The sequence below is a fragment of the Achroia grisella genome, unplaced genomic scaffold (assembly GCF_030625045.1).
Source record: "Achroia grisella isolate CSIRO2021 unplaced genomic scaffold, CSIRO_AGI_Agris_v1 utg511, whole genome shotgun sequence".
Taxonomy (NCBI): Eukaryota; Metazoa; Arthropoda; class Insecta; order Lepidoptera; family Pyralidae; genus Achroia; species Achroia grisella.
In genome coordinates this window covers 4914721-4939767 of record NW_026712905.1, presented here as the reverse complement: position 1 = coordinate 4939767, position 25047 = coordinate 4914721, and the positions used below count along the sequence as shown (strand labels likewise).

The 25047-nt window shown below is 33.5% G+C and overlaps 1 protein-coding gene across 1 annotated transcript; it reads left to right on the top strand.

The window, feature by feature from the left end:
- The first annotated feature begins 776 nt into the window (after positions 1 to 776).
- Positions 777 to 25047, top strand: LOC131846380 (glycoprotein 3-alpha-L-fucosyltransferase A). The gene is made up of 8 exons (XM_059195654.1): positions 777 to 1003; positions 15605 to 15884; positions 20107 to 20252; positions 21293 to 21533; positions 21907 to 22108; positions 23083 to 23311; positions 24012 to 24183; positions 24733 to 25047. Exons 2-8 carry the CDS (start codon positions 15702 to 15704, stop codon positions 24907 to 24909), a joined length of 1350 nt encoding a protein of 449 aa, XP_059051637.1. The 5' UTR covers positions 777 to 1003; positions 15605 to 15701; the 3' UTR covers positions 24910 to 25047.

The following is a 25047-nucleotide window of genomic DNA, read 5'->3' as shown; positions in this document are numbered from 1 at the left end:
TATGATATCATATCACTGTGGTAGATTACTTAACCTACTTATGCCACTATTTAGTCACTGTACCTACCGCATAGAACCTATAAAAATATATGATTTCATCAATCACTAACCTAACCATAATACTAACTTCCTATGAATGTCGCGGGTTGTTATTTAAAAAAAGAAGTTTGACATCGCTATTTATGCCATGAACCATTGCCCAACCATTGCAGTTGGGACAGTTGGTTACAGCTGAATTATGAGATTTATTAAGACAGTGGGGCAGTATCAGTTAAAAGAAACTACTTTGGGTGTCACCTATCGAAATGCCTGACAGCCGGATGAACAAGATTTCCGCGTTATAAATAAATGTGCTAGAGACTGAACTGACGAATTTGCTGTTTGTTGGCACCCAGCTGCGCATCATTACCACCACTTGATCAAATGCCATGACATTGTGTTATGGCATGTTAATGATGTGAATGTCACAACAACAATACAATAATACGGGGTAAACAACCATCACCTAAAGATTCTTCTGCAATTTTATAAGGTACTAGGTACCTAGTAGAGCGCCGTAAGCAATTTCATCAGTGTTTTTCTCATTATAACGGAGACTATATCATTATTGTGTTTCTTTAGTGTGTCCGTCATTGATATCGCGAATAACTGAATATCAGATTTGAAACGGCATAACAATTGTCAAGCGCGGCAGTCTTCAATGCGGCGTGGATATGCGGCAGGCGGCGCGGTGCGACCTGCGCGCGCACTCTGCCCGTAGAACCAATAACCCGATAGACCTCGGCGAACGCGCGCCTCTCTCGTCTTATCGAAGTCGAAATATCGACGTACAAATGTACCATACACCCGTATAATATACATTGAAATCGTGACTAAAAGTGAGTGCTATTTCGTATTTAGTGAAAATACAAACGGTTTTGTTTTAACATTATTATTTTCACAACGCTTACCTGACTTTGTGACTCTTATCACTTATCAGTCGTCTGTGCAGTACGAATTTTATGTAAGTAAATCACTATTGACTATTTTATGTATACGTAAATATCATCTGTGAATATGATTATCAGTTCTATTCTCATTATAGGTACATACCTACCTCAAAGCAGCAAGTAAAGTATTCCTATTTGTCCCAATATTTTGATATCAGAATGAATTATATACATACATACATATCATTATAAATTCTATCTGTCAGAATATTAAATCATAATAAATTCCTATGTTTAGTAAATATACTTATAGGTACTTCCATCTAGTAGTCACATATTTCCCGTGGTATTATATGTATTCTATTTAATGGAAGAAATAGATATAATTTGTATTGTTTGTTGAATACAAAAACATTTTAGCCAATTTGATTCATAGTGAAATAATTAAACATCTTTATTGTTTTGGACCTTATAAATATTATAATTATGTTATTTTGGTCGTAAGCGCTATCTTAGTAGGTATGACTTGACTATGTACTTATACTTATGACTTGCAATCACAGTTAAACAAGCCACAAATTTGGACTTACTACTTGAATTCCTTATTATAAATAAGTATATAATATATTTTAACTTTAACGAGTAAAATTGATATTAGATTATTATTCACACTTTTTATTGCCAAAATACTGGGAAATGAGATTACAGAATCGGCTAACCAAGACTTAAACCACGAACTTAATTTATGCACATAACATCTGTAGGGTTCTGAGTAAGTCCAGATATTGATTTGACAATCTTGTTCTTTCTGGTGATGGTTATAATTGCTTAATTCGTCTACTACAACTTAAATATTTGTCTATATTAAGTACCTATACAAAATTAGCACCCACAATGATTGTAGGAAAATCTAAAATTTATGAAAATGAATTAGACTGCCACTCGCTGATAACATAACTTTTTTGTATTATTGTAACAATTTAGTAGTACTAATTATAAAGTACTAAATTACGTTTTAATAATTTTACATTGTAAACTATAAATAAGACTTGTTTATATTACCTATTTATGTAAAGGCGATAAATAATTATAAACCAAAATACAGTCAATGCCGAAGTTTCGTATCTAAAACCAAAATCTGAAAATTAATCGTTTTATTGAGACTATATTTATATATGTTATCAATCACGTAATTATATAGGTAGATACCTCGAATAGATTATGCACAGATAAAAACTTATCATTTACTTACCTCTTTGTAGTTTTACAGCATATTATAATCAATATCATATATCTACATATTATAAAGTATAGACCAAGCATACGTGCTTTTATTATATAATAATGCAATACGTCGAGTCCGGGTGCTCATAACATTGTGAGTTTTGTATATAATAATATTTATATATAGCCTATGCCACTCTGAAATAATGTAACAGGGAAATAACTTTTCAGTAGTTCATATATTTATTATTTTATCGATTACTAGCTACTCGCCCTGCCTTCACACGGGTGTACATGTATTATACATATAAACCTTCCTATATGTATTCCTGTATCTATTTAAAAAAACCGCAAAAAAAAAATAATAATAGTAGATGAAACAAAAGAGATTTGTTTGAATCGGAGCAGTTTAGCGTTCTATTATCTCTGTCTACCTCAATAGGAAACAATCATAGCATGAAGTATATATGTAATATGCATGTTACCTTGCTAATATTGACTCACGACACTTGTTTAAACATTCTCGATCCCCACCTTTGCGATTATGCTAAAAGTTTGTATGACAACTAGTGTAATACATACGTAGGGTTACTGTCATTAGTATAGAGTCTACCAAGTTCATACTTTGGAGGTAAACTGTAAACGTCTGCGTACGTAGGTATCTCAGCCTCACCTGTTTCAGCCGACGAGCTTACAAAGCTGGCTGAATTTCGGATATAAGATCCACATTAGGCAGTGAAATTACAGGATAAGAAGTATGAATGAAGTGTATCACATCTTAGTTCAGAGAACAGTTGGATAACAATGCATGAGTAGTATTCCAGAACGTTTTGTGCGTAGCGCCGCCGTGTAGGCATAATGGGCCGTCGCGTCAGCTTGTTTGCTATTCCGATTACATTAAAAAATATAACTCCGTTATGGTAAATACGGAGATACTGACAAATTGTACCAAGAAGCCTGTCGTTGTCTATAAAAACATGTTTAAACTTTCATGAACATGAACAATGAACGCCAATTATGTGATCGATTTCGACTAGGCTACTTTGAGAATGTTTTCATGAGTGAACGAGTTTCATGAGCATCTACTCACGGGCTTTCTGGCCGACTAACCAATTACCACTGACCCTGTCTACTTAATATAAACCCTAGTAGGTCAACATATAAGCAGGCGATATACAAATAGATGCTCGTTATACTTATAATAATAATAATAATCTTTATTTGTCTCTAATACGAACTATTACAATTTCTGCTTCTAATAAAATTTAAAGGTATATAATCGAGACAAAACTGTCTATAACTATTAAGAATATCTAGATTTGTTTCTATTATAATCCATACTAGCATTGAAACTGCTAAAGTTTGTTTGTCTGTCTATTTGTTTTCTTTTTGACGACTAAACGGTTCAAAGGATCTTAACGGTAACGGTTGAAAGGTAACTTAAATCGCCAGGACAGACACAGACGAAATATCTATACCCGAAGTACCAATTCCAAGCAGACTATCAGGGCGGACATCTGTTAGTATTTAGATATTCTTATTCGAGTTGTTTTCATAGACGCAGTAGGGCCTACATATTCACTATTTATAAGGGATGCACTGGAGCTGATGTACTCATGTACCTATATGGTTATCTACTTAAATTATTTTATTATATCACACCCTTACAGATTATTACAATAGAGGTGTACAATGTAAACTAATTCAAATATATAGCTAACATAATATTGGAATCATATCTATCGAACTGCGTCAGCTATAACTCATAATAGACAAGTGGCAAACAGAACTAATTTCACATTGGCGTTCCAGCCCTGAAAAGAAATGACCATTACAAACAATGAGACAGACGACCGGCTATTTATGGCAACCGGCAAAAAAATATTAGTTATACTGTAATTTGTTCTTATTTTGAGAAGTATAAGAATAATTTAATGCAACCCACCTTCGTGTTCTATTTTTCTTACTTCTAGTGATAACCGTTTGCATATTTATCTGCAAAAAGGGACATTTTTGCTATATTCTATTCTGGCTGGTAACACCGAGATAAACAGCCCAATAGTCAAATTATCCCGCTTTAAACGGGTCGAGTGGTCGGATTAGGCATGGCGTGTCATTCTTTTTATTAAGTGTTGTAATGCAATTGAATTATTTACTATTTATCTATGTACGCCGTTTGAATAGACATAATGGCTGGCCATGCTCAATTATGGTTACCTACTATAAAAGTAAAAATAATACATAAAACTGTGTCCAATTTTAATTATATAGCTATTTTAATCGGCAGTCTCGTTAGAACAAAAAGTAGATATATAGATAGATATTAAGTTTATTTTGACTATGTTATTTATATTTCTAGGACCTAACTTTATTTTTATCTTATTATATATTGAGGTGGTACTACTAGTGGAAGCACCTAATTTCATCATTACCTATAAAACGCCAGATGTCCCAAGCGGATTCCATCAAGAAAGACAAGTTCGATCACGCTCAGGGACTCGTTTCAATTTTGCGTGACTTTATGTAAATAAAAGTTGAAATATTACAATAGGTATAAAGACAAAAGACTTGTCAATATTATTAATTTTGAAATTTATGAAACAATAGACCGCAGTTTCCTTACTAGTAGTGCTAAATATAATGTATTCAAGTTATAAATTGGTTATAAAATCTAAATATGTAAAATTTATTAGTAGCTAATGGGGACTCGTTCTTCCCTGGAAACCATCATCGTTATCGTTAAATAACATGACTTTATACTCATATTTCAATGGTGCCCCGCAGGCTAGTGCATCGTTCTCCATTGTCTCCTTTTAAATAAATAGATATATATATATAACTCCTTTAAATATATATACAAATATAGGTACGTTATACGTGCGTTGTTGAGTATTCGGGAACTCACTAGATTCACGTAGATAGATACAGTTTTGAATCCTATTGGAACATGCAAAAACTGGGTTGGAAATTTTAGTTAAATAAGTAGTATATTATATGCCTATTAATATATTAATAACATAGATACTTTACGTACTCGTACTTAGCTAGAGATAGTAACCAATTTACTATAGCAATATTTCCAAGAAACAGTAAATAAGTTACGTAAAACACTTCGTTTTCATTTTAATTTGACAGCGTGAATAAAAAAAAAGTTAGTTAAGTCCCCAATATGAACGTATTAGATATAAATTATAATTACATATACTTTACTCTACAGATACTTTACTTCAGCATTTTGTTTGCATATCTCTCAACGAATTTACGATGGGATGTTTTGGAAAACAAATGATACGTTTACGAACAAACTTCCAACCCGACAAGACCGCTATTATAACTATGTTTGTGACATTCTGTGGCACATGCATGACCAACTGTATTGCGAGTGCTAGCAATAGAAAAGCATGCTGTGTTTGATGAATGGTTAACATTACTAACGGTTTCGACTGTGATCTATTAACACTTAGTACTGTTATTCTGTGCGTACAACATTTCAATAAAATTGAATGCCTTTTTTAAATATTCCGTAAGTACCTAATAGGAATTGTGTGACATGTACGACAAAAATAATTTATTAGACTATTATATAGACTAGATACAGAGATATCTACTGAATACTACTAGCTGCCATCTAGAAATGCTTCATAACAGTTAAGGAGCTCCGTAACCGTAACCGAATCCGAAATTTAAGTTTGGGACAATATCGGATAGGGGCGGAGCCTAATTGAAACACGTTATGTAACCATTTTATCAGCTATTTGTATTTTACTGTTGAAATTCCTTAAAAAAATATTATCCGTAACCGAAATTATCCGAAACTAACGAATAATTCGAAATCATTTCATATCCGCATCCGTATACGTATCCGGTATAATAATCATTCTTATATCCGAAACCTATCCGTATCCGAAATTTCATATCCATAACATCCTTGCTTAATAATAACTTACTTATTATAATAATTAATAGTGGATAGATATGGATGAATCTATGGATAAAGCATACAGGCTACTTATAGCCGTTTACGAGGACTAATTTTCACTAATACAGAATACGCGAGTACGTATAGTTTAATAGATACATACATAATTCAGCTTCGATCAAAAAAGATCTTGTAGGTATTAGACCCCACCTATGTAACCCACCTCGATTTTACTCAGGTGCTCATAACATTGTGAAAATGTTTATATTTATAACTTCTATTCCCCTGTATTAAAATGTACAAATATAAAAGGTTTTAGATATATAGCGTAATGTAGTGCGGCATGAAATCGATTAGCTACAAAGATAAAAAAAAATCAATCACACGTACCTAAGGCAAAAACCCTCATGACAATTCCGTAGTTTTCTTAAGCAATACTGTCAGATTTCCATAACAGTACCTATTGGTGAAAAATCAGTACCTACAATTTTTTTTTTTTTGTGTACTACAATCTGTCACAGCTGAACATTAAGTAGTATGTTTGTTGGGTTATCTCGTCGTGACAGGCTCGGTATGTGTTACACATCCTACTTTACTTCATATATGCACTGCTTATTTGACAAGGTCCTGAGGCATTTTGCGTTTTAGTCTGCGATTACATTGGCTCACTTTCATCAGTGTCTTTGCCAGGCGGTTGGGATGATTTGTCATTCTTTCATCGTATGATTTGATTTGTTTTAAAATCTCTTGTTTGACAGTGTCTATCTCCAGATCATGATGCAGTTGTTCATTTGTGACATACCAAGGTGCATTGGTTACCATCCTTAACATTTTGTTCTGAAATCTTTGTATGATTTCTATGTTGGGGTGAGAGGCAGTTCCCTATAATTGGATGCCATAGGTCCAAATCGGTTTTAGTATGGCTTTGTAAACAAGGACTTTGCTGTTCAATTGTGACTTGCGACTTAACAACCAGTAGAGTTTCCGCATTTGCAATCCCATTTGTTTGCGTTTGGTAAATATATGTTTTTGCCATGTTAATCGCTTATCTAGGTGTAAACCCAGGTATCTAACCTGGTCTTTTTTAGGTATCATTAGATTGTTGAGCGTAACTGGTGGGCAGATGCCTTTCTTTAAGGTAAAGGTGACATTAATTGATTTATTTTCGTTTGCCTTAATTCGCCACTTCTTAAGCCAGTTTGATAGGTCATTTAGCCCAGTCTGCAGGAGTTTTGTAGGCTCTATTGGCCAAGCCAATATCGCAGTATCATCGGCAAAGGTACCAGTAGTTATACCATCTGGAGTTGGTAGATCAGAGGTGTAGAGCAGGTAGAGCAGAGGTCCCAAAACGCTGCCCTGGGGGACTCCCGCTTTAACATTACAAATTTTTGACAGCGCTTCTCCATTTTGGACAATGAAATGTCTATCCTGAAGGAAAGACTTGACTGTTTCATAAACGTAAGTGGGGAATAGTGGTTTTATTTTGGATAATAGTCCCTCATGCCAGACTCTATCGAATGCTTGGGATATGTCAAGGAATACGCTCGCACAGTAACTTTTGTTTTCAAAGGACTCATCTATTACTGTTATGAGCCTGTGTATCTGATCGATGGTGGCGTGCTTACGACGGAAGCCGAACTGGTGATCAGGAATGAGGCCCTTCTGCTCTACTATTGGCATTATCCGTAGTAGAAGCAGTGATTCATAGATTTTCGACGGTATAGGCAGCAGACTAATTGGCCTGTATGACTTAGGATCCTCTGGTTGTTTATCTGGTTTTAATAACATGATTATTTGCGCAGTTTTCCATTGTGGAGGAATAAACCTTAATTTCGTTATGGCATTGTATATTCTTGTGATTAGTATTAACCCAGATTCGGGTAATTCTTGAAGGATTTTATTGGTAATGAGATCGTATCCTGGTGATTTCTTTAGATTTCCTTTTAAAATTTGTCCCCTGAGCTCTCTCTCTGTGAATTTCCAAGGTGTTACTTCATCCCCTCTTGTCGTATTCAGGATTTCCATCACCAATTCCTGGTGGTCTGGTGGGCCTTCGTAGGGATGTGGTTGGAAAACATCTGCTAGGTGATCGGCAAATGTGTTGGCCTTTTCCTGGTCACTGCGTGCCCAACTGTTATCCTCTTTTCTCAGTGGAGCCGACGTTATTGTCGGTCGCTTAATTTTTCTAGTTGCGTTCCAGAGGGAGTAGTCACCTACAATATAAAAGTGATTCCAGCAAACAAAACATTTGAGAAGAAAATTAAATCAATTCGCATTTTTGATGATTTTTGAACACAGCTCTAAAAGACTGAAAATGCCAATGTTAGCCCACGTAATGGTAAATATTGTCATCATAAATTATATATATATATATATTTTTTTATATTTGAGTTTAAGCTAACTATCATAATGATTTAAAACCTAATCTATATGTATACCTTCCAGTACATAATATAAATCTAAATGATCACTATCTGCACATATAAGAACGTAATAGAACACATACCTACCTAACAAGTACCTGTTAGAATTTTTATCTGTTTGTTGGTTTGTCTCCGCGTTTGTGTACATTAATCTTAGAAACTGTTTATGGTCTTTACTAACGTATTGTGGGCTTTCCATAAAATTTAGTGTTTGATTCATTCTTATTGGTTTCATTTCCATATAACAATATTATAACTGTTATTGTTCCGAACCGAAGGTACCGTACCAGTGGTACAAGTAGCGCACTCAATTAAAATGATATTAAAACTAATAAAATCAATATTTCTGTATTCATGATATTATGATAATAGTAGGTAAATATAAAATTAGCGATCACTATTCCATATCATCTATAGATAGCTACGTAATTTGGGTTAGATACCTATATAGCAAATAGTGCACCAAGTATAACTGAATGAAAAATTTGAGAAGGGACTATTTATAGAACATCGTAATACGAATTGTTTACTAGAGAACTCGGTATTGTACGTAGGTACGAAACTGCTGCGCGAACAAAATTGCGATATCGAATATTTTTGTATAATTCATTTTTCGAAATTTAATTCGTATATTTTGGTATACAATAATTTACACAAAATAACTAACATTAAACTACATGTTATTGTACATTGTTGCACCGTGATTCAAACGATACTATATGATATACCTACCTAATTATGAAAGAACACCGTACATTGTATTATCCTAAAAAAACAACTGAAATTAATAAATATACGGACAACAGCAAAAGAATTTTGTTTTTAAAAAAAGAAAAATAAATCCGCGCTATCTTACTTTTTCACAACTACAGACTAACAACAACAGTAGGCGAAGCCGCGGGTATCAACTAATTATGGAATAAATGATCACAATGTATTCAATAATTTAGCTACCTAATACGCTTAAGCTGGCCTCAAAAATAGACTCGACTGTATTTTTTTTTTAAATCATATTGAAAATTATTGGATCCTTTTTAGACCTTACCTCGAATTTCAGGGTTCATTTAATATACCTGTCATATAATTCTTTCACCTTGAATATACTACGCACGCACACTCAGAATAACCCACATAGTAATATTATTTTTATGCTTTTATCGAAAGGTCGGTTTCATTATGATAATCTATGATGTGGCTCATGGAAAGGCCTTAAAACGGCCTATGAGGTAGGTTATTTTAATTATGCTCAGGATAGAATAAAATCAATGTTTTAAATTATCTATCTATAAATAAAATAGGAGTGTCTTGTTTGTAATATTGAAATAACCGTTTTTTACTACATCCATATGAATATAAATATGGTACATACACCAAAATAACATTTTTTACAGTTTCTGTCTGTCAGTCTCTTTATTCCGGCTAATCTCTGAAATGGCTGGACCGATTTTGACGGGACTTTTATTGGCAGGTAGCTGATGTAATAAGGAGTAACTTAGGCTACTTTTATTTTAGAAAAATAAAGTTAAATTCCACGCGGACGAAGTCACGAGTACAGCTAGCCTCCAATATGATTTAAAATAAAGAATAATCGAGGAGTTATTACCATCATCTATGAAGGAATACACGTAGAAAGTGATGAAATTCTACATCGTCGTATTGTTGCTGGGTAAATTTATATAAACATTTGCTAGAATTAAAAATTAATAAAATAATGTAAACTGTTTTATTCATAAAACAGTTTTTTTATATTTATGTTATTACATATATATAGATATATATTTATATATATAAAATATATATAATATCTCAACCCTCAACCGTAACCATCTTACTAAGCAAACTGCTTAGTAAGACTTCGTATAAAATCAAACTTAGATACTTAGATACTAAACTTAGTACCTACTTGATTTATTTCTCTATTGATTAAAAGAATATAACAGATATTATTTGAGTATTTTTATACAATAACTAGCTGACCCGTGCAATTTGATCTGCGTCCGTTTTTCCCTGTTATTATAAAATTTTTAATTATTCAACATTTTCCTATTGGTCGTAACGTGACATTAACCTTCCTCGATAAATGGACTATCCAACACTAAAATAATTTTCAAACTCAGATCCGTAGTGCCAAAGTTTACCGTTAATATCCAATAATATAATATATGTATGTAATTTCAGACATTCTCCACTAGTTATTAATTCCGTTTACATTTAAACAAACAAATAAACTGGCATGTATATCTGGGTAGTATCCACTAATTAATGGGATTAGATAAAAAACTCAGTATTACGAGATATGAACTGAGTTACCTCTGTTATCAACAAAATATCATATTACATTGTTAACTATATTTTCAAAGAGATATGAATGATAAATGTTTATATGTGGATGTATGCTTCAGTTTAATAGTACGTGTTGTATGGCTTTATCTAACTATACAATAGCGCCAATCATTATCATTTTACAGTCTGTGTTTACTATAAAAGTTAGTCGTGAAACTGCGAAACCTATAAAAATGTACTCGTAATACATTTTTATAGGTATAGGTTTATATTACAATAATAAAGTCTGCACAGCACTATATAGTACTAAACTAAGCAGAGCTTGTGGATAACAACTGTTTTTAATACATAGAAAACACCAGTAGAAACTATAATGCGTATAATGCTAGAATCAAACCCGCAACAATCGAAGGCAAGGCGGTGCGGCTAAACTTATGTACTAGATAATTATAGATGCCCAATTTTAAAAATAATTTTGAAAAGGGCTTCCTAGCAATTTATAAAATGTCATAGGTAGGTAGGTACATATTATTTGCAAACTGATTAACGGACTGATATAAAAATATGGAAATAATTCATGTTACCATTGTTTCTTCCTATCTTAATGAAAGACAGTCTGTGAATAATATTATTCAGAAAAAACCGTTTTCCAATTGACATTTAAAAGAGACTCCTACGATTTAATTTTATTTATCAACTATTAGGTACTTTCTGTATATTGGATGATCTGAGTCTCAAACTTCTTATTTTCATAGCAATTCGTTTTAGGGATACGATTCTTACTCACCAAAATCCTATAGTGAATTATAACTTCACTACAGGGTAAATCTACGGGTTCTCAAGAGCTTTCTTATAATCACAGTGCCAAGGTTTTAAGTTCCCGTTTACCTTCTTCCATGTCTTGCAATTACGGTAGTTCAATTAACCCAAATTCAACGTGATATTTCAGGAAATAATAAGTACCTCCAATACCTGAAAAAAATAAGTTAAAAAAAAAAAAAAAAATGGATATAATCGTAAGTTTATTTGAATAAATGATTTTCTTCTTCGTAAATAAATTCCTACTTAATATATACCTACCTGTCAATGCCGTTGGAATTATAATATGTACTCTCAGGTGTTTTTAATTTCATTACCTTCAATTCCCACAAGCATTAAAAACTGTAGTTTATATCTAATAACTAATGTAATGGAAAAACCACACCCATTTAGTATTATTGAATAAAACAGTAACAACCACGTCATAACAGGCTATTCCTTACTATGTATGAGTATTGACATAATATGCAGGATAAACTGACTTTTTCCTGGGTTTCCAACATACTAACATTGTTAATATGTAGGTATATAAACGCATATAGTATAGAGAGTAGGATAGTATAAGTATAGGATTTACTACAATAGATACAGAATCTTTTAGAAAACACCATAAAAAAAATATTATAAATGAATGTCATTTTGGTGAAAATTGGTCACGCCAGCGTAATTTAACGCCGTAATGCGATTTATTTGTTAAAGACTTCCGATCAACTAGGTGAAAGCTGCATTAATTTTCCTTGATAATGAGATTTTGGCCATTTGTTATGGTTTGTCGAGACGTGTACCTGTTGACATCTACTTCTATACCTATTGACGTACATATTATGTTATAGTGTTATTTCTTAACTGCCTGTTTTTGAATTAGCTCCCATTGTAATGGTATAGGTATAGGCAATTGTAATGGCCAAGCGGATATTATCATTTTATTTTCCAAAAAATTCTTAGATACAGTAATATCTGGTATTAACCAGGGATGTTATGGATATGAAATTTCGGATATAGGAATGATTATTATACCGGATACAGATACGGATGCCGATATGAAATGATTTCGGATCATCCGTTAGTTTCGGATAATTCGTGTTACGAGTATTATTTTTTAAAGAATTTCTAAAGTAAAATACAAATAGCTAATAAAATGGTTACATAACGTGTCTCAATTAGGCTCCGCACCTATCCGATATTATCCGAAACTTTTATTTCGGATTCTGTTACTGTTACGATATCCGATAGTTTCGGTTAGGTACTGTTACGGAGCTCCCTAACATCTCTGGTATTAACTATATATATGCTGTGGAATAACCAGGAGAGTAATAAAAAGAAGTAGAATAATAACTATATCTTTTAGAAAAAAACTACTGAAACGGAAAATATTTGACAATTCATTATTAGGTACATTTCTCATAAATTTATAAATGGTGAACGATTGCCATATAAGTTGCTAAAGTAAACTGAGAGGTAGGTAGAGGGTTTCATTTCACGTATTGAAATATACGAAGTTTTATGAACCTGAGAATCTAACGTTCTGTAGTACGAGTAAACATATAGAGTAACAACATACAGGCTGTATAATGTATTTGTATGTATTTCATCTAATCAATTACGGTATACTACTCTATACAGATACATGCAAATATCCTTAGTAAGTAGTCAGAATCTATAGTATTTTTTATCACGCTAGCTAGAGAGCAATATATATAATAATGAATACTGTACGGAAAACAATAATATATATTTATGTATTATAATTTTGCTAATACAGCAGTATCTATAACTCCGCGATATCCACACACTACATGTGTCATTAAAATAGAGGAAATAAAATCAGTATGAATCAATAAGTACTTACATCGGACGTATCTTATCAGAAATCATCAACTTTGTCATTTTATCAGTATCAACCAAGTGTAGGACTCAACCCCTACAACGATCTACATGAATTCTTATTAAAAAGAGGTACGTTAGCATCTAACAAACGCGTTTTGAACTATAATGATTATAAATGTTACAATGACTAATGGCCACAGATAACATAATATTAGATCTAATGGTAATTAATTACTATTTTTACATTTTAATAATAATATTAAATAGTCCATACTAAACAATCTACAATATACTAACTTTGTATCATTGTGAATATCCCATCGGGATTTGTTATGTGTTTATTTAGACCAGCGATTTATTTATTTGACAGGGACGGTAGAGGAGGAGAAGGGTAATGTGTAAGGTAAAGGGGAAGGTGTCGAAGTAACAACGATAGCGACGTGATAGCCCATATAGACTAATTGGCATTATATATTTTTTAAATATATATTTCCGTACATGTGAACGTGTCATATTATAAGTAGCAACTTACATGTCCAAACGGTATAAAATTAGCATTCATAAAGTAACCTCGATCTAGTTGTAAAATGTACTAATAAATAGAACTGGTAAGACTGCCATAATTTTATATAAAAAACCATTACAGTTACACAGCCATTTTGGTATACTTAGCTAATATAGTAGCCGTGGCATTTGGAAATAAGGATTGCTCCTTATTTCCAAATGCCACGGCAAGCATTGCTGCTTGCCTTATAATTATTATATCATATACGTTACTATTAGTTTAAAACTTTGAATAATAGTAGCAGCACAGATAACATAATATTACATAGTAACGATGATTTAGATTTAAAAATCAATATCTCGCACTAGCTACAAACCTAATCGTAGGTACGTACGTACATATCTCCTTTCGCTAGCTATAATTTTTTATGGCTATTCGCTGGTGATAAAATTTTTATCAAACACGACTACAAATGGTGTTAATGCATAATAATAAATTCAGCGAAAATTGCTATTGATTTACATATTTACAACATTCATTTGTTTTCAGTAACAAAATAAATAGCTTTAATAGTGTTCCATATAAGGGAGATAATTTCTTATACTATTATGGAAAATTTTATTAACGTAATAATTAACATGAAACAATGATTTTTTGTTTTTGTCTGTTTGACTATTTGTTTGCTTTATCCCGAACATATTTATTCATTCATATATTGACAACAATATATTGCATTTATTATGTACAGTCCACTAGGTTTTATGTAGGTCGTATTTATAAATACGTAAATAATCTTAATTAAGCTGTAAGAATATATAGTGTAATTGTATCACTAACTAAAAACTTTTTATTAAGCCTCTTGTTACAATATTAAAAATAATTAATAGTACAATAATCAATACAAACAATTAATTGACTAAAAGGGATTGACAATTAAATCATACTTTTTTCTGTTATATATTTCGCGTGTTTCTAAATTTTCGTTTGAAGTGCAGACGGCACTGTACAGCAAGAGATGTACATTATTGTGTACATTTGAATTATCTAACGATCTCACTTAATATGAATACATGACTGTAACATTAATCATATAAGTTGGTTTAAAAATAAATAGATGTTATTGATTCAACAAAGTCTCTCGTCAGAAACAGTTATTAAACTCTTATAGATAGGTACTATCTATAGCTAGATGGTAGACGTATTTTTTTTTTGATGTTTTTATATTAAGTACTTATAGGTACACATAGATCTAAGTTTGATCAGAAGCTAATGGGTTCGTTACGATAGATAAAAAAATCTAATCATCTGGTATCTTTTTGGAACCATTTTGTTGGGAGAGCGCCACTTAATTTTATGAATAAAAATTGTTATGGTCATTCCTTATCAAACTGCAATGATTATTAGTAGAAAATACACTAGTCTATCATATTATAATCGTTTGTACCACTGTTTCAGTGGTTGATACATTACCTATATGGTTTTACCAGAGTGAGATAAGTTATTTATGAAGTTTAAATACAAACTCACAAAGTTATGAGCAATCTGCTGGGGTGTGTCCTAAATAAAATGACTACAATACAACTATGACGATAGTTGGTTATTCTACCAAACCTATACATATAATAATTCCTCATTTGTGATGTTAAATGTTTAAGTACCAATATCTAATTCACAGATGTCTAAGACAAGTCATAGATACACAGTGGAAGAATGAGCTCTAGGGGAAGCCGGCGACGTAGAGGTGCCACGGACGGATAAGGGGCGCCGGCGGCATGTGGATGAGGGTTGCGCGGGCGCTGCGAGCTTTACGGCGCGGCGTATTACTCCTGCCCCTAGCATTGACAGCGCTGGCGCTGCTGCTGCTACCTCGCCCGCCACCTCTAGAGTCGTCGCCGCGAAGCCCCTCACCACCAGCGCCGGCACCACCTCACGAAGAAATCCCACAACACATCCAGGTTAACAATATTATTATATTACCGAGACGACCATAATAAATAAATAAAAGACTATAAGTTAGTCTGTAAAGTATGTATAATATTTGTCATTAGAACCCTTAAATAAATAAATAAAATAATAACAATTAAAGATAGATTAAATGCCATTCACCCACGATATCCAACTCTTATTTATTTGTTTGTTAGCGTATATTTGAGGAATGTATCAAAGAGCTGTTAAGTAGTTATTATTTCTACTGGGAATCAACTGGATGTCCTTGATACAAGCCATTATAATGACCTAGTAAGGACACCAGGGACATTACGTAATGTCGAGATTAATGTAAAGAATACACCATAAAAAAATAAATAAATTATGAAAACATCCATTTTATCTTGGAGCTGGCTCTAAATATTTATATGGATTATTATAAATATTTATATTTTGTAATTACTAAATAATATTATTACGATTTTATTTTACGTAAATAGTGTCAAAATAAAACAAAAAAACAAAAAACTCAATGGTCTGTTCTACATAAGGGGGTCTTCCTATGTGATGGGTTGAAAAAATCGATTTTTTTTTTTCATAAATTGCTCCCTTAACATGTCTAGAATACGGTAGTAAAGCGATTTTAGAAAATTCGAAGTCGTTTTAAAGATACAGCAGGTAAAAGAAAGAGCGGTTCGGAGCGGTGAGTTGGCATATATTGTGTATATTTATACCTGGCCTCCCTTTTATTAATATATTTGTTTATACAAGTTTAGACACGTTTCTACAGACTTAAACAGAAATTTCTATTGTTATAATATTTTACCGATATATTTTAGTCTTGGTTGAACTTCGAAGAGAGCAACAGCTACAAATTATTTTTTTTCATAATGAGTGGACGGAAAGGAAGTACGAGTGGAAATGTTCATCCTGGTCGTAGTAAAAAAAGAAAGTTTAGTGGAAACCGTTTTACCCACCAAAATGATACGGTATTTACATCAGCTTCGGCCAAAAAACTTAAAAATAACATGAACATGAATGTTCCCATCGCTTCGAATTTCGCATATTGCATTTTGGAGTTTGTTTCTGTATTTGCTGCAATCTCTGAAATAGTTATATGTAAAACTTGTAAAAGTGACGTGTCTATTTCGCGATCAAGTTTCCGAGGCCTAGGCTTTAAAATTATTTTATCGTGTGAGTGTGAAAAACAGACAGTTATAAACTCAGGCCCGTTGATCGGAAATGCATTTGAGGTTAATCGTCGGTTTGTATTTGCGATGCGATTATTGGGAGTTGGTCAAGAAGGAATAAATCTTTTCTGTAGCTTTATGGACATGTGTTCGGGTGTTGCAAATTCTACTTATACTGCACTACTGGAAAACATTCATATTGCTACATCTTCACTGTGTGATACTTTATTGGCATTCGCTGTTACGCAAGAAAAAACTATGAATGAAGAATCAGGAAAACCACAGGATGAATTGATTGTGTCAGGTGACGGTACTTGGAAGAAAAGAGGCTTTTCATCTCTGCTCGGCGTATCTACGTTGATCGGCAAGTACACTGGGAAAGTTTTAGATGTCATGGTCATGAGTAGTTTTTGTGGTGGATGTAATTTGTGGAAAAATAAAAAAAAAACAAATCCTTTAGAATACGAGATGTGGTATGAAACGCATGTAGATGAATGCACCATAAACCATTCCGGAAGTTCCGGTAAAATGGAAATAAGTGCCATCACGAAAATGTTTCTGAGGTCTGTAGAAAAATATGGCGTAAAGTATCTAACATACATTGGCGACGGTGACAGCAAAACTTTCAAGGGCATCCTAGATACTAAACCGTATGGAGATACTGCGGTAACAAAAAAAGAATGTGTGGGTCACGTAGAAAAGAGGATGAGAACACGACTTCGGGCTGTTAAAAAGGATAAAACCAATAAAGGAATAGGAGGAAAAGGAGCAGGTAAACTTACTGATAAAGTTATCCAAGAAATTACAAAATTCTACGGATTAGCAATTCGACGCCATCCAGATTCGCTTGAAGATATGAGAAAGGAAGTTTGGGCAACGTACTATCACAAATGTTCTTCTGATGAAAACCCTCAGCATCAATTTTGTCCAGAAGGCGAAGACAGTTGGTGTAAATGGCGTAAGGCTGAAGCTAATAATGAACTGGACCAATTTCATCACGATAAACCACCTCTAATTCCGTAAGTCCAAGAAGCTATCAAACCGGTTTTCGAAGATTTATCGAAAGACGAATTATTAATTCGTTGTTTAGGAGCAGAGACACAAAACAATAACGAATCTTTGAATTCTTTGATTTGGACTTTCGCTCCTAAACATCTTCATTCTGGTCCCAAGGTTGTTGAAATTGCTAGCTACTTAGCAGTTATTATCTTTAATGAAGGTTTTCAAGGTATTTTAAAAGTTATGTCGATTATGGGATGCCTGTTGGTCGTGAAGCCCAAGCGTATGTTGAGAAACGGGATGAAAAGCGAATCTTACGCTCTGAGCGGCGCGTAAGTGATGTCGTTAAACAAGCCAAGATTGACTCAAGAGCTGAACAATCTGCTTTAAAAGAGTTTCACGAGGAAGAGGAAGGAATACTCTATGGACCAGGCATCGCCGATTGAGAGTAAGTTGATATTTTAATAGTTTTTAACGGACTTGAAACTTTAAACGCGTTTTTCTCAAAATTGTGTTTTTCAAACTTTCCTCCATTGTATCTCAGAAACGGCTGGACCGAATTACTTGAAATTTACAGGGCACACTCAATATATGTAAACGCATGGAATGAACTATTATCAATCGAAAATTTTCAAAACTTCGATTTTTTTATAGCAAAAAACAAAAAAAAAAACGCCTAATTTGCAACTTTTATTTCAAATGTCTATCAAAAATCCAATTTTTTTTATATTCATTTGATTATAGGTCATTCCGTGCTTTTAAGCCTACAAATTAAAACGCCGTTTTTTTTTTTTTTCAGATAAGCCGATCAGCCGGAATCGTGGAGGAAGTGGGAGCTCTTTTTTTCGAGGCGGGGGTGTTCAGAGCGCTGTAACTCTAGTTTGACTGAATATTTTTAGCTGAAATTTTATATTTATACTGTCCAAATATGTGTTAATAAATGATAAAAAACTTGAAGCTCTAAATATTTACTGGTCGTAGAAAAAAAATCCTAAAATATCCCTAAAAAACAGGCCGTCACATAGGAAGACCCCCATAATTAACTTAATTTACCTATAATAAATTGGCTCTTTCTTAAATAATGAATAAAGAGTATTAACAGAACAGATTTAACTGAAAATTTACATTAATAACAATGCATTTGCAGATTTAAATTAATAATTAGATACCTAGTAGGTTCTGAAAGACGTAGACGTCCTTTGGTATAATAAAAATTGTTATTTTATGTGTCTTAAAGACATTTTTGTAGATGCATTGTTAAAAAATTGGATTGGTTTAAACCTGTTTTTAATTACATTGAATTTTTAAAGTGCTTAATGAATCGAGAACATATTTTTATCATTTTCAATTGTATAAAATATAGGTATACTGGTACCTAATTATACGTGAAATGCGTCACTTGCGTGGTATGTACCAATTTGCTTTGTTTTAATTATCATTTATACATACACATCCTCCAAAACTATATAATTTTTAATTTAATTTAATAACTATACTATATTTATAAATTTTACTCACATATCTATATTTTGTGGTTATGCCACAGTCAATTTCAGTAGTTGGGTATATTGTAAAGCACATTTTTATGTAATTATAGTAGCTAATTAATTTGTATATACAATATACACTTACGCAACCTCGCCCCATTTTATATATATGTTTGTATCTACTAATAACAAAAATACCTGTATAATGCCATACCTAGCCAGTAATCATCAAACCTTTCTCTATTCCATTATTTGTCGTCGGCACATTATACCTTCGCGTCATCCTATTATCACAACTTACACTCAATTTACCTTCACTTAGTCATTCTATCTTTTGTTCGGAGGTCTACAACCTTGGCGACAATTCATATGTAAACCCTTCTTTAAATTATGTTATAATATTATGGTTAAATAATTGAATTAAAAACCGAACATGAATGGGATAGAAAAACTTAAAAAAGTGCACCTCAATAAGAAAACTATTGGGAAGCGATGGAAAAGAGAAACTTGCTACTCTCAATATGAAATAATGATATAGAGAGTTTGTTAGATAATATAATATGCTCCGTTTATAGATATCAGTAATAGAGAAGGAAGAGGAAGACCATGAGGAGGATGAGGTAGCACGCCGGCCGTGGTACATGCGTGGTGGGGAACAACGTCCCAAATACAGCGATCCGAATGCGGGCTTGTTCCCAGAGGATGCACCAGGTGATGACAGGTAAGTCACTCATCATCAGTTTGATCTATATGTATAAGTACATATATTACCGATGGATAATAAATAATATTCCCATTTTCTTGGACATGGCATAAAGAATTTTACATTTACATCAAAATTGGTCCTCTGTATTTTTTGTTACATAATATAATAAAAATAAATTGTAAACAGGTGATTAAGGAAATTGAACGATTTTATTCGTCTGAGCAAATAAATACAATGCTACGAATAAGTCGAAACTATATTAGGTCAACATTTTTTATCTTTATAACTAAATATTATATTTTAATTTTCAATATTGATACTTGGCTTATAATCAGCTAAGCCATCAAGTCGAACCTGCTGTGGCTGTTAAAATGGCGTCGTCGGCACGTGTCATCCGACTCGTATCGAAAATGTGCGGGGCTCATAAAAGTATTTAATAAGGTTATTTTTATTTAGGTTATTCAAATTAAAACGCTACCGTATTCCATTAACATGCCGTCCCGCGAGGTTTCCTTGCTTTAAACCACATCATAGACATAGATTATTAATTTCGAATTAATTAAGAAATTATAATCTTCACCTCACCGTCTCTCTTATTTTTCAAAATCTGATAGATACCGAAAATTTGTATATTTAACGCCGATAACAAATTTCGGCCTCGGGGGTCTAGACGGTAAGTAAGACAGTAAGGCGGTGCGGTGTGCTGAACAGCCTTATGATGGTTTAGACCACCGAGGCGCGAGTCACCGGTTCAATTTCTCGCAAGGTTTGAGTGTTTTCTATATATATTATTATACATTTAAAAAATAAATTTACTTAAGTACATCTATCACTTGCCTAATACCCATAATCCATTCTCCGTTCAGTTTGAAACTGAGATGGCTTTGTGTAAATTGTCCTGGGTTATTATTATTGATTATTCCTAGTCGCAATATGTTTATAAAAATAATGAGCATGTTAAACATTTTATTCACCTATACGGCGTAAGTTGACAATGCCTCTCATTTCTCACTGTTCGACATTTATTTACCTGTCGTAAATTATCGTCGTTTCAGAGTAGTACAACAGTTAATGTACACATTGCCGAAGGACGAAACGGCGCCTATTAAGAAAATTCTTCTTGCCAACGGTTTGGGAGCCTGGGGTGTACCCGCCGGCCGAACTGAATTCATCCGTAACAAATGTCCAGTAGACCGCTGCTCATTAACCGCTGATTCTAGAGAGGCGGCCACAGCTGATGCTATTCTATACAAGGATCATCACACACCTTTCAATATAAAACGACCGCCTAATCAGGTAAGTTATATAAAATTCTTACATATATTCTTATTTAGTTATTCTAATAATATAGTAAAAAGTTACCTACAGAAACTGTATAGGTAAAATTTTGTGTCAGTAAAATTTACGCTAACGTTACAAGTTAAAATGGTACCTACCGATACCATATATACTATATTTATAAATATTCCGAATTATTCAATCGGAATATATGTATATAAATGTAAAGTAATTTTCCATTTTATGTGAAATTTCTAATCATCGCATGATTAGACTGACTGCGCGGTTAGGGTTTTTTTATTCGAACCTTTTATTAGATACCTAGAACTATAATAAGATAAATAGAACGTAATAAAAACTAAAATTAATAATATGATATTTTATACTATAGATATGGATCCTATACTACTTGGAGTGTCCTTACCACACGGCGTCGTTGCGACCGACGTCGTTCAACGTGTTCAACTGGACGTCAACGTACCGTAGGGACTCGGATATCGTCGCGCCATACGAGCGATGGGTGTACCACGACCCACTGGTCACTGAAAAGGATCTTGACAGGAATTATGCAGCCAATAAAACTAAAAAAGTAGGTTGTATATGTCCTGGATAACTCAAATAATACTTCAGTTGATTGTTATATAAAATGTATAATCAGGAAACTTCTATAATGACAATTAGTTTAAACTTTAAATGAGTAAGAAACATTAGATAAACCGTTAGGTAGTGGTGCGAGTAGGACGAGAAGTAGCTAGTATCCGCCGTCCGCGGTCACCTCGACCCTCGCAGCCCGCGGTGGTAGTGCGTAGACAAAATAACTTTATATTGACTTTGTAAAAAATTGTCTGCTTGGTACCCTCAATTCCTTATCCAGCCGCCAAGTAGTTAACGAGAAAAGACGAGACCGAAAAAACGCGGTAAAGTTGCAGAATAGAGGGTATAACATCTTAGTTTTTCGGAATAGCGACTCATTGTGATACTAACAAGCGTCACATGATAACGTGATGTCAGTGGTGCTATTAATATATATATATATATGAAAGTCATCGCTCACTATTAAGTCGTAGTGGTTACCTGTCAGCCTGTTTGTCACTCCAGCTACATAAAAATATTTTCAACAATAACTGTATTTATTTTTAACTAATGACTTCAAAGATAAGACTTTATCTCTGAAGCGAAAAATCTGAAATAATGACTAACTATATACACATTTACTCTGTCTATTATAGTATTTGATAAAGGTTTATACTTCTTATGGGTGAATAATGTATTTAAATTTCAAAATTGTAATGTAAAAGTAGCAGAGGGCAGTGAATCTCTTCATAAGTGAAAACCATAAACTTGAACTTCAGAACAAAATCAATTATGTTTTCGACTTGCAAAAATAAAGTAGGTAACTATCGATTCAATTTAAGAATTCTTTATAAACAAACTTATATTCCTACATAATAAACCAACGAAATCCTAATTGCATTGTAGTAAGCAGTGAACAAATATAATAACAAATTTTTATATTGTTCCGAACTCTCAGTGTCTGATTACCACTTTTCCGTTTTTTTACAGGTAGCGTGGTTTGTTTCCAATTGCCATGCGCGTAATCGTCGTCTGCAATACGCTCGCCAACTTGCTAAATTCATCTCGGTGGACATCTACGGGGCATGTGGTTCACACCATTGTCCAAGAACGGATCCCAACTGTTTAGAAATGCTCGATAGAGAATATAAATTCTATCTCGCCTTTGAAAATTCCAATTGTCGAGATTATATTACAGAAAAGTTCTTCGTCAATGGACTACAGTAAGTTCATTATTTAAAAAAAAATATTTCATCCAAATGTTAATTGGTATCTGTAGCCTATATACGTACATACACGTGCAGCACTAAGGACATTACTCAAGCATTGCCATTTTGTAGGACTAAGATATCGTTTAATTTCATATGCTAATCGATTACTATATTCTTCCGAATTAAATTTAAACCTGAATATGTATTGTTCTAATCGTGTACAAGCTCATTTAAAAAGAATAAGACCGGTTTTTTGTCAGTTACTTACTTATTGATGACTCAACTAGAAGGAATACATTGTTGTGTAAGAGTCGATTTAAATAATTTTCACTGGCATTTTACCAGCACGGCGCCCCTATTGCCTTGGCGCTCATGTGCGCCACACACTCCGCATATAGGGCCCTGGGTAAATATGACTTACTATAAATATCTGTATTAAACCTACATAAAGATGGCATTCGTGCTCTATTTATTAAAGAGCTTTGTGTGGTGGTATGTTATAAAGATACATTGATTTAATTTGTTTATATAATAATAATCATCTTCATTTTTTCATTTCATCTCAAATAATGAACTGTTACAATTCCTGCTTATCATAAAATTAAGACATAATGATCTACAACTCAGAGGGGGCACTGAGTCCACCCTCTCTGCTATTCTGTTATAGGTAAATTATTGTAATATATATATATCATACTTATATTGTTTGCAGGCACAATGTGCTACCAATCGTAATGGGCGCTCGGGCGTCTGAGTACGCTGCAGCCGCGCCGCACAACTCGTACGTTCACGTAGAGGAGTTCGCGGGCACCGAAGAGTTGGCCTCGTACTTAAAGCGTCTGGATGAAGATGACACGCTTTACAATTCTTATTTCAAGTGGAAGGTAATTCATTTATATCTCTCTGTTCAGTTTTTTTATGTAATGAGAATTGCAAAGAACCTGACGGATAGGTATACTCGTAGACGTCTATTTAGTCCCATCACGTTATGGTGTCACGCCTGAGATACCACTAACGCATTGCAATGTAAAAGGACTAATATGTTGCCACTTATCCTATTATGTCACTAATACAACTTACAAAGCAAGCTGCTTAGCGGCTGAAATAAGTAAGCCTGAGGTACCCACGTAAACGACTTTTTATACTATATCTCAGGTAGGTATCTATGTAGTTGTTTTTCTAGACTTTTCCAAATGAAAATGAAGAAAAATATTTGCAATCTGTCACTGCTTGCTTTATCTAATCTCTCTAAATGTAATTAATGAAAGCATAAATTGATTAATGTAATAAAAGGAATGTTAAAAATAACACTCCACACCAAGTTAATTAATTGTGATTATACCTATTAGGCTAAAACTACCTCTTAAGAAAGTAAAAATGCCTGATAGTTGGACTATGTTATTGTTATGCTGATAAGGATAATTTACTAACAGGGTACAGGAGAGTTCATAAACACGTACTTCTTCTGTCGCGTGTGCGCAATGGTGCACGCCAACGAGCGACGCCAGCGCAGCGCACACTACACCGACGTGCAGGCGTGGTGGCGTGACGGATCGTGCACACGTGGCGAGTGGCGCGCCACGGAACACGACACCAGGGAAAACGGATAGACACCACTACCCCATATGACGCCATCTTGAGTCGTAACACCGATGCTGTCCAGGGTTCTATAAATGACAGACGAAACGTTTTGTGTAGAATAGATATTCGAAACGAAGCCTAGTGTTCCTTAAACTGATCAACTTTTC

What these genes read in the sequence shown, in the direction of transcription:
- LOC131846380 (XM_059195654.1), top strand. Translation starts at nt 15,702, where the DNA reads ATGTGGATGAGGGTTGCGCGGGCGCTGCGAGCTTTACGGCGCGGCGTA. An exon ending in GATGCACCAGGTGATGACAG is followed by an intron (nt 20,253 to 21,292) that starts GTAAGTCACTCA and finishes TCGTCGTTTCAG; the next exon opens with AGTAGTACAACAGTTAATGT. An exon ending in ATTCTTATTTCAAGTGGAAG is followed by an intron (nt 24,184 to 24,732) that starts GTAATTCATTTA and finishes ATTTACTAACAG; the next exon opens with GGTACAGGAGAGTTCATAAA.